Raw genomic sequence first — 10,135 nt, 5'->3', positions numbered from 1 at the left:
TTCTAAAGCTGGTATTTTTAACAATCTCCAAGATCTGACAATTAAACTCATCAAGAAATGCAATAAGCTCGTCTTTTAAACACAACAAAAGCTTTATTTATAACAATAAAGTAATAAATAAACCCATTTTGCCCTAAAAAAATAAAATTATGTTTATGTGACATTTATGGAGATTATGCAACCCAAACAGCAATTAATTATTAAAAATAATTTTTTGTTATTTAATAATTAAAAATTGTAACCTCGTTTTTTAAATACAATAAAACCTCTTCAGTACTAAAAAGATACATTTTTGTTGTTGAAAAGTAAGATTGTGTTAAATTTTCTTCCAAAGCTGGTATTTTTAACAATTTCCAAGATATGACAATTAAACTCATCAAGAAATGCATTAAGCTCGTTTTTTAAACACAACAAAAGCTTTATTTACAACAATAAAGTAATAAATAAACCAATTTTGCCCTAAAAAAAATAAATTTGTTTATGTTATAGGCATTTATGGAGGTTATACAACCCAAACAGCAATTATTAAAAAAAATTTATTATTTAATAATTAAAAATTGAACCTCGCTTTTTAAATACAATAAAACCTCTTCAGTACTAAAAAGATACATTTTCGTTGTTAAAAAGTAAGATTGTCTTAAATTTTCTTCCAAAGCTGGTATTTTTAACAATCTCCAAGATGTGACAATTAAACTCATCAAGAAATGCATTAAGCTCGTCGTTTAAACAAAACAAAAGCTTTATTTACAACAATAAAGTAATAAATAAACCAATTTTGCCCTAAGAAAACAAAATTATGTTTATGTGACAGGCATTTATGGAGGTTATGCAACCCAAACAGCAATTAATTATTAAAAATAATTTATTATTTAATAATTAAAAATTGTAACCTAGCTTCTTAAATACAATAAAACCTCTCTCTTCAGTAATAAAGGATACATTTTTGTCATTGAAACGTAAGGTAATGTTAAATTTTCTTCCAAAGCTGGTATTTTTAACAATCTCGAAGATGTGACAATTAAACTAATCGAGAAATGCATTAATCAACTTTCAAAGCACGTCTTTTAAACACAACAAAAGCTTTACAGCAATAAATAAACCAATTTTGGCCTTGAAAAATAAGGTTATGTTTATATCATACGCATTTATGGAGGTTATGCAACCCAAACAGCATGAATTTTAAAAAAATTTAAATTATTTATTAAATTAATAATTAAAAACGATTATTTATAAGCTCACTTTTTAAATAGAACGAAAGCTCTTTACCAAAAAAATGATAAATAACCCATTTTGACGTTGAAAAATAAGGTTATGTTTATGTCATTTATGGAGGTTATGTAGCAACAATTTATTTATTAAAAATTAAAATAATAATTTTTTTGCATCCACACAACTTTTAATTAACGTTGCCTTCTAATTATTATTTGATGCACGTTTTAATTCAATTCGGGTGTTGATTTTTGATATTTCCGTGCTTTCGTTACCTAAAGTTATATTATTTGTTAATATAAACTAAAATAAAAATAAAACTCATCGAGAAATGCATTAATTAACTCTTTTAAACACAACAAAAGCTTTATAGGAATAAATAAATTAATTTTGTCGTTAAAAAGTAAGGTTTATATGATTTATGGAGGTTATGCAACCAAATCAGCAATAATTTATTTATTAAATATTAAAATAATTATCTTTTTTTGCATTCACACAACTTTTAATTAACGTCGCCTTATAATTATTATTTGAAACACGTTTTAATTCGATTCGGGAGTTGATGCGGTGAAAAAAATTATCGCCCAAAGCTGGTATTTTTGTTATTTCTTTGCTTTCGTTCCCTAAAGTTATGTTATTTGTTAATATAATCTAAAATAATAACAAAATTTTATTTTAATATAATCAATTTAGCTTAGATTTACCGCAAATCCGTGTTGGTCCCCTAATTTTTGTAAATCTGAAAGAAGAGTGAATAAAAACCCTCTTCTATCCTCGAAATTTATTTCTTCAGCTAAAATTGTTAAGGAATCGATAATTATTAAGCGAATTTTTTTCGTTTTTAATAATCTCTTTAAGTGTATAACAACGGCGATTAATTCTGCGTAATGATTGAGTTGAATGTGGGTTATTTTTGATAACATTTCTTTGATGGTTAAATTAAAGTCGCTTAAACCCGCGTTGTTGAACCTATTTATTGTTTCTAAAGCGATTTCTTCAACTCGACTTTTTGAAAAGTTATAATTAGTACAAATATACAAAGATTCCCCATCTCTTCCTCCAAAAAGCGTCGGTAATTGGACATTTACGCATAATCTTAAACAAATTTGAGTTTTTCCACTACCACTTTCACCATATAACTCGATTATATTCCCAGAAACTATTTCCTCAGATAAAATAGAATCCAATCCGGGTAAAAAAGTGAATATTGTGCCAAAATTTGATTGTTCGATGTAAAGATCAAAAGCTGTTTTGGTTTTTGGTGGTTTTGTGATATTTTTAAACTCTTCATCTTCAAAATACTTTTTTAGTGAATCTTTGTTGGTTAAATAGTGATATCCCAAGGATTTTAAATCATTTAAGCGATTTTCTTCGATATTTAAAGAACTTAAGGGTTGTTCCATTGCCTAAAATGAAATTGATGTAATTTGGGTTGCATATATATCAAGTTTTATCTTTAAAATTTTAATTATTTACTTGAAAAACGTTAAAGGCGTAAAATATTTGTGATAAAAACTAAAATTTGTTGTTATTAACGTTCAAGGTTATTTGCAAAATCATCAATTAGATAGTAATAAGTGAACAGGAAATGACTAATTTAATTTTTTTATTCTTTTTTAATCAATTTTTATTAACACTACTAAAAAAGCAACAAATTTCTCTTATTCACATAATTATTTAAAATTAAATAATTGAGGTTGAGCTTGTGTAACTGTGCGAACCTAGCAAAGTGGTTTTGAAATACTCGAGTACCAGATAAACGTTATAAAAACGCCAAAAGCGGTGATTTCCAAGTTTAGAAGTGACATTTTAATTATTTTACAAGTACCAGTGACGTTTATAAACGTTTATAAACGAAATTTTATTCATTTTACTCCAAAAACACCTTTATTTGAACGAATTTAAAACTTGAAGAACTAAATGGCTTCTTGTGAAGTTTGCAGCTGCTCAAAGGGCGTTGAAAAAGAAAAAATTATTAACTTTGACTGCTTAGGTTAGTAAAAAAATTGTTTATGATGAATTTGTTACATTTTTTCTAATTTTTGTAGCTCCAGAAATACAAAAATTACTTAAACAAGCATCAGACGTTCGTCAAAAAGCTTATTGTCCTTACAGTAAGTTTAAAGTTGGTGCATCTGTTTTATGTGAAAACGGGAAAACTTACACAGGATGTAACGTTGAAAACGTCTCATTTACTGTAGGGATATGTGCTGAAAGAAACGCTTATTCAACAGCGATCAGCGAAGGTAATAAGAAGTTTAAAGCTGTGGCTGTTGTTGCAAGACAAGAAGACGACTTCACCACTCCTTGCGGCGCTTGTAGACAATTTTTGAGAGAATTCGGTGACGTCGATGTTTATTGTGCTAATCCTGATATGGAAAAGGTGTTTGTTACAAATGTCCAAGGTCTTTTACCATACGCTTTTACAAGTTTATAATAGAAAATAGAAATTATATTAAAAGTGGGTTTCATTTTTATGTATTAATATAAATATAAAAGATACTTACTAAAATAAATTTAATTCTTTAATTTGTTGTCAGTGACGTTAACATAACCTATATTTCTTAAGACTACTAATTCGTTAATTCATTAATAAGCAAAATTTAATTTTTGGATTTTATATTAATTAAATTATAAAAAGAATTAATACGTTTTAATACCATTTTAATAAATAAATATAAATAAATTAAAATTTATTCATTAATCATTAACTAACTTCACTCTATTTTCGGTTTGTTGTGATTCAGTGTTTGACAGTTTTAAAAATGGTTTAAAAATTTAAAGTTTTAATCGTAAATATTTCATTAAAAATTACTTTCCGATTCCTAAATTCCGTCTAATTCGTTTTCAGGTGTGCCGAATTAAAATTTGCCATAACTTTCCAATGGTGAGATGTCTTCCGGGAAATGGAGTAAATGAATTTGACATAACCTCAACAAAAAGGTAGGATTAAATTGAAATTAAGTGGAGTGGTAATTACATAAATTCTGCTGTAATGTAATCAGTTTTATATTTAAGTGGGTGAAGAAATTTATCACTTAACTATCTCCTCGTCCTCTGCACATAGTTGGCGTTCCACATTGTCAGCTAGGCTCAACAATTTGAGGTGTGTCTTTAATCGGTAATGCCCAGTAAAGACAACTATGCTTTAATGCTGCTATGAGCAAGTCCTAAAATATTCCCGAGATTGACATAAACAACTTGGCATGTTTCATTCCAGGAGAACTAGTTCACAATAGGCAAAGTCTCTCTTTAGCCCACAGTCCAATCCTATGTTTGGCCATCACAAATGATAGTTCTGGCCCCACAACCGCTTTAGCGCTGCTTTCTCATGCTACCTGATCTATCACTTCATTGCCAGGAAACTCAGAGTGACCCCAGAATGCTCATGCTGCCAACTTGTGATGTTTCAAGACAAGACAGCTCATTCTGCCACCAATTTGGCAGCTTATAAGGCGTAGAATTGATGTTTCAAGATAAAACAGCTCATGCTACCAACAAATAAGCAGAGTTTAGAAAGCTGAATGGCAGTCTAGATGTAGAAAAGCTCATGATGCCAACAAGTTGGCAGCTTATAAGATGCTGAATTGATGTCTCAAGATAAGACAGCTCATGCTGCCAACAAGTTGGTAGACTTTAGAAGACAAAATGAAAGTCTAGATGTAGAAAAGCTCATGCTACCAACAATTTAGCAGCTTATAAGCTGTAGAATTGATGTTTCAAGATAAGACAGCTCATGCTGCACAATAAGTTGGCAGCTTATAAGATGCTGAATTGATGTCTCAAAATAAGACAGCTCATGCTGCCAACAAGTTGGCAAACTTTAAAACACAGAATGGAAGTCTAGATGTAGAAAAGCTCATGCTGTCAACAAGTTGGCAGACCTTAGAAAACAGAATGGAAGTCTAGATGTAGAAAAGCTCAAGTTGGCAGCTTATAAGATGCTGAATTGATGTCTCAAGATAAGACAGCTCATGCTGCCAACAAGTTGGCTGACTTTAGAAAACAGAATGGAAGTCTAGATGTAGAAAAGCTCATGCTGCCAACAAGTTGGCAGACTTTAGAAAACAGCATGGAAGTCTAGATGTAGAAAAGCTCATGCTGCCAACAAGTTGGCAAGTAATGCTTTGGCTGCGTGCTATTAATATTATTTTTAATTTCGTCAGCTTTTCGAACTATATTATAGGTTAGGTGGTAGAGCTGTCTCCCGACTGAACCTCGCCTATTAAGTAAATTATGTTAATTCAAGTGTATTGTTGTTGTACGCAAAATAAAGGCCTTTATTATTATTATTATAATTAAGTTGGCAGTTTATAAGATGTTGAATTGATGTCTCAAGATAAGACAGCTCATGCTGCCAACAAGTTGGCAGATTTTAGATAACAGAATTTAAGTCTAGATGTAGAAAAGCTCATGCTGCCAACAAGTTGGCAGCTTATAAGATGCTGAATTGATGTCTCAAGATAAGACAGCTTATGCTGCCAACAAGTTGGCAGTTTATAAGATGCTGAATTGATGTCTCAAGATAAAACAGCTCATGCTATCAACAAGTAAGCAGAGTTTAGAAAGCTGAATGGCAGTCTAGATGTAGAAAAGCTCATGATGCCAACAAGTTGGCAGCTTATAAGATGCTGAATTGATGTCTCAAGATAAAACAGCTCATGCTACCAACAAGTAAGCAAAGTTTAGAAAGCTGAATGGCAGTCTAGATGTAGAAAAGCTCATGATGCCAACAAGTTGGCAGCTTATAAGATGCTGAATTGATGTCTCAAGATAAGACAGCTCATGCTGCCAACTAGTTGGCAGCTTATAAGATGTAGAATTGATGTCACAAGATAAGACAGCTCATGCTGCCAACAAGTTGGCAGACTTTAGATAATAAAATGGAATTTTACAGTACATTTAACCGTCTCACACCGCTAAATCAAATAATACTAAAATTCAAAATATACCACTGTTATAGATCACTGCAATTTAACGTACGTTTTGTCATATAGATGGCGTTTGTATATTCTTATAGAAACGTATTATGCGTTCGGGTATAAGAATGGATCTCGTTAACAATTGCAAGCAGTTTGAATAAGTAAGAAGACCGAGTTGGACGAGAGGACACCAACGTACATGGGTGAGGTTGGATCATGAAGATATAGTTTCTGTAGAAACTAAATTGCGCCCTTTTTAGGGTTTGGTCTCGCAAGAGACAGCAGCTGATCGGCGGAAATGCCGATTTTGAGAAAGGACGTTGCATCGTGCGGGTGCTCCTAGCATGGGGTGGCCACCACTTACCTGGAGCAGATATTAAGCACCTTCCCGGCCGCGTAATACCGGTAAGTGTCGAACCACCTATAAATCCTCACATCTCCCTCCCATGTCCAGTAATGCCTGCTCGGCTCTCTCCCCACGTTGGAATCGTCAGGTTTGTTACTCCGCGACCCTCGGGTAAGGATGCTGTTCTGCCCATGCCATTGGTCCGGCGGCTCGGATAGCGATGCCGCTCTGGGATTAGTCACTCTTTGATATAAAAGAACGCAGTTCAACAGCACTATTACCATACCAACTTTGGATTCTGATCGGCCGGCCACGCCCACTATTGAGCTGAGGTGGGGACCAGGACTATATAATAGGGGAAAGTTTCAGCTCGAGCAAAGACTAAAAAGCTAACCTCAAGGTCCATTGTGTATTGGTTATAAAGTGGCCAACTTGAACAAATTGACGTTGACGGGGTGATGTAGGAAACGTGACGTCATTGGAGGAAAAGTATAATATAATATACAGGCACAGAATAACCAGAAATGACAGTGAGTCCGTCTAGACAAAATCGGGCCTTGTGAATCGCCATTTTATTGGAGTTTATTTTGAGCTAATATCACATCGGTTTATTATTTACTAATAAAAGTTTGACATATTGACTCCAACGTAAAGTCTATTTGTGATATATACATAAGTTTATGTATAAGTACGTGTATCTCAAATAATTAAATACTGTTTCTTATCATTAACTGTTTGGGTAAATTACTAAGAACGTGTAATTCTGTCCTTAAAATTATCAATAACGATGGATTAAAAAAAATTTGTATTGCAATTCTACTTTTATATATAAATTGTGTATATAGGGTGACATAGAAAAAAGTACATTGCATAGTGCCACACAATAGAGGACGCTAAAATAAGAAAAAAAAGTTCCTATGAACATGGGTCCGCAAGGTCTACGGTTAAAAGATACGGGGTGTTGAATTTTATTTTTTTTTGTTTTTTTTTTTAATATCTTTAGCCAGAGACGCAAAAAATGGATAAAATGTGGTATACAGGGGTTTTTTATCATGGTAAATTCAAATATAATCTTGGTTTTGTGATTACTGATGGAGAGCGCTACATACATACAGGGTGCCATCTCTATTGAATCGGTCATCATACTAATAAAATTTTATTGTGGAAGTATTTATCATCGTTTTTGCAAATAAATAAAAAAAAATTAAAATTCAACACCCCGTATCTTTTAACCGTAGGCCTTGCGGACCCATGTTCATAGGAACTTTGTGTGTCCTCTATTGTGTGGCACTATGCAATGTACTTTTTTCTATGTCACCCTGTATATTATATTATTAAATAATAGTATAAACACAAAAAAAATGCTGTGTATAAATAATTCTTTTACGATACAAATTTGAGCGTGTGAACCTGTATTATAAACTCCAATAAAATGGCTGAAACAGTGGAGCCATACATGGCGCCAAAGCATCGAGGTCCCAAACTCGCCAATCTAAAACATCAAACGTTCCGACAAAGCTGTCAGTTCTGGTTATTCTGTGATACAGGTGTCCATTATGTATGGAATATAGTATATATATCTTGGTAAGCATCAACAATGTATCCTTTCGTTAGGCTCATTTGATAGAGATTTGTTTTCTCTTTACGATGGCGTAAAATTTTAGTACTCTTACATCAAAAAATTTTTGAAAAAAATTTAACTAATAACATGAATCTAGATGAATCTAAAAGCTCCTGTTTATAAGCTCCAACTTGTTGGCAGCTTATAAGATGCTGAATTGATGTTTCAAAACAATACAGCTCATGCTGCCAACAAGTTGGCAGACTTTAAAAAACAGAATGGAAGTCTAGATGTAGAAAATCTCCTGCTGCCAACAAGTTGGCAGCTTATAACATGTAGAATTGATGTTTCAAGACAAGACAGCTCATGCTGCCAACAAGTTGGCAGACTTTAAAAAACAGAATGGAAGTCTAGATGTAGAAAAGCTCATGCTGCCAACAAGTTGGCAGCTTATAACATGCAGAATTGATGTTTTAAGACTAGACAGCTCATGCTGCCAACAAGTTGGCAGCTTATAAGGTTTAGAATTGATGTCACAAGATAAGACAGCTCATGCTGCCAACAAGTTGGCAGCTTATAAGGTTTAGAATTGATGTCACAAGATAAGACAGCTCATGCTGCCAACAAGTTGGCAGCTTATAAGATGTAGAATTGATGTCACAAGATAAGACAGCTCATGCTGCCAACAAGTTGGCAGTCTTTTGAAAATAGAATGAAAGTCTAGATGTAGAAAAGCTCATGCTGCCAACAAGTTGGCAGCTTATAAGATGCTGAATTGATGTCTCAAGATAAGACAGCTCATACTGCCAACAAGTTGGCAGCTTATAAGATGTAGAATTGATATCACAAGCTAAGACAGCTCATGCTGCCAACAAGTTGGCAGTTTATAAGATATAGAATTGATGTCACAAGATAAGACAGCTCATGCTGCCAACAAGTTGGCAGCTTATAAGATGCTGAATTGATGTCTCAAGATAAGACAGCTCATACTGCCAACAAGTTGGCAGCTTATAAGATGTAGAATTGATATCACAAGCTAAGACAGCTCATGCTGCCAACAAGTTGGCAGTTTATAAGATATAGAATTGATGTCACAAGATAAGACAGCTCATGCTGCCAACAAGTTGGCAGCTGATAAGATGTAGAATTGATGTCACAAGATAAGACAGCTCATGCTGCCAACAAGTTGGCACTTTAAAAAATAGAATGGAAGTCTAGATGTAGAAAAGGTCATGCTGCCAACAAGTTGGCAGCTTATAAGGTTTAGAATTGATGTCACAAGATAAGACAGCTCATGCTGCCAACAAGTTGGCAGCTGATAAGATGTAGAATTGATGTCACAAGATAAGACACCTCACGCTGCCAACAAGTTGGCAGACTTTAGGAAATAGAATGGAAGTCTAGATGTAGAAAAGCTCATGCTGCCAACAAGTTGGCAGCTTATAAGGTTTAGAATTGATGTCACAAGCTAAGACAGTTCATGCTGCCAACAAGTTGGGAGCTTTTAAGATGTAGGATTGATGTCACAAGATAAGACAGCTCATGCTGCCAACAAGTTGGCTTATTTTAAGTTAGCTTATAAGGTTTTAAATTGATGTCACAAGATAAGACAGCTCATGCTGCCAACAAGTTGGCAGCTTATAAGATGTAGAATTGATATCACAAGCTAAGACAGCTCATGCTGCCAACAAGTTGGCAGCTTTTAAGATGTAGAATTGATGTTTCAAAACAAGACAGCTCACGCTGCCAACAAGTTGGCAGACTTTAAAAAACAGAATGGAAGTCTAGATGTAGAAAAGCTCATGCTGCCAACAAGTTGGCAGCTTATAAGATGCTGAATTGATGTCTCAAGATAAGACAGCTCATACTGCCAACAAGTTGGCAGCTTATAAGATGTAGAATTGATATCACAAGCTAAGACAGCTCATGCTGCCAACAAGTTGGCAGTTTATAAGATATAGAATTGATGTCACAAGATAAGACAGCTCATGCTGCCAACAAGTTGGCACTTTAAAAAATAGAATGGAAGTCTAGATGTAGAAAAGGTCATGCTGCCAACAAGTTGGCAGCTTATAAGGTTTAGAATTGATGTCACAA

The 10,135-nt window shown here is 33.5% G+C and overlaps 3 protein-coding genes across 3 annotated transcripts in view; 2 read left to right on the top strand and 1 right to left on the bottom strand.

The window, feature by feature from the left end:
* Nucleotides 1-1,650: 1,650 nt before the first annotated feature.
* LOC111419247 (DNA repair protein RAD51 homolog 3) lies at nt 1,651-3,464 on the bottom strand. Its single transcript, XM_023052030.2, has 3 exons — nt 3,374-3,464; nt 1,914-2,615; nt 1,651-1,860 (listed from the first exon to the last, which is right to left on the bottom strand). The coding sequence occupies exons 2-3, from the start codon at nt 2,610-2,612 to the stop codon at nt 1,669-1,671; spliced, it is 891 nt and encodes a 296-aa protein (XP_022907798.1). The 5' UTR covers nt 2,613-2,615; nt 3,374-3,464; the 3' UTR covers nt 1,651-1,668.
* LOC111419248 (cytidine deaminase-like) lies at nt 2,804-3,725 on the top strand. The gene is made up of 2 exons (XM_023052031.2): nt 2,804-3,202; nt 3,258-3,725. The coding sequence occupies exons 1-2, from the start codon at nt 3,130-3,132 to the stop codon at nt 3,644-3,646; spliced, it is 462 nt and encodes a 153-aa protein (XP_022907799.1). The 5' UTR covers nt 2,804-3,129; the 3' UTR covers nt 3,647-3,725.
* Nucleotides 3,726-3,949: 224 nt separating this feature from the next.
* The window catches only part of LOC111419220 (prominin-like protein), a 79,098-nt gene continuing 72,912 nt past the window's right edge, over nt 3,950-10,135 (top strand). Inside the window, exons 1-2 of the mRNA XM_071196103.1 lie at nt 3,950-4,001; nt 4,061-4,152. The gene's annotated coding sequence lies outside the window, so the exon portion shown is untranslated. The remainder of the gene's footprint in view (nt 4,002-4,060; nt 4,153-10,135) is intronic.

Source organism: Onthophagus taurus, chromosome 5 (assembly GCF_036711975.1).
Source record: "Onthophagus taurus isolate NC chromosome 5, IU_Otau_3.0, whole genome shotgun sequence".
Taxonomy (NCBI): Eukaryota; Metazoa; Arthropoda; class Insecta; order Coleoptera; family Scarabaeidae; genus Onthophagus; species Onthophagus taurus.
This window is presented reverse-complemented; position numbering and strand designations above follow the sequence as displayed.

Excerpts from the sequence above, each read along its gene's own strand:
- LOC111419247 (XM_023052030.2), bottom strand. The coding sequence starts at position 2,612 with ATGGAACAACCCTTAAGTTCTTTAAATATCGAAGAAAATCGCTTAAAT. Across the intron at positions 1,861-1,913 it reads GGGACCAACACGGATTTGCG|ATTATATTAACAAATAACAT; the intron begins GTAAATCTAAGC and ends TTATTATTTTAG.
- LOC111419248 (XM_023052031.2), top strand. The coding sequence starts at position 3,130 with ATGGCTTCTTGTGAAGTTTGCAGCTGCTCAAAGGGCGTTGAAAAAGAA. Across the intron at positions 3,203-3,257 it reads TATTAACTTTGACTGCTTAG|CTCCAGAAATACAAAAATTA; the intron begins GTTAGTAAAAAA and ends TAATTTTTGTAG.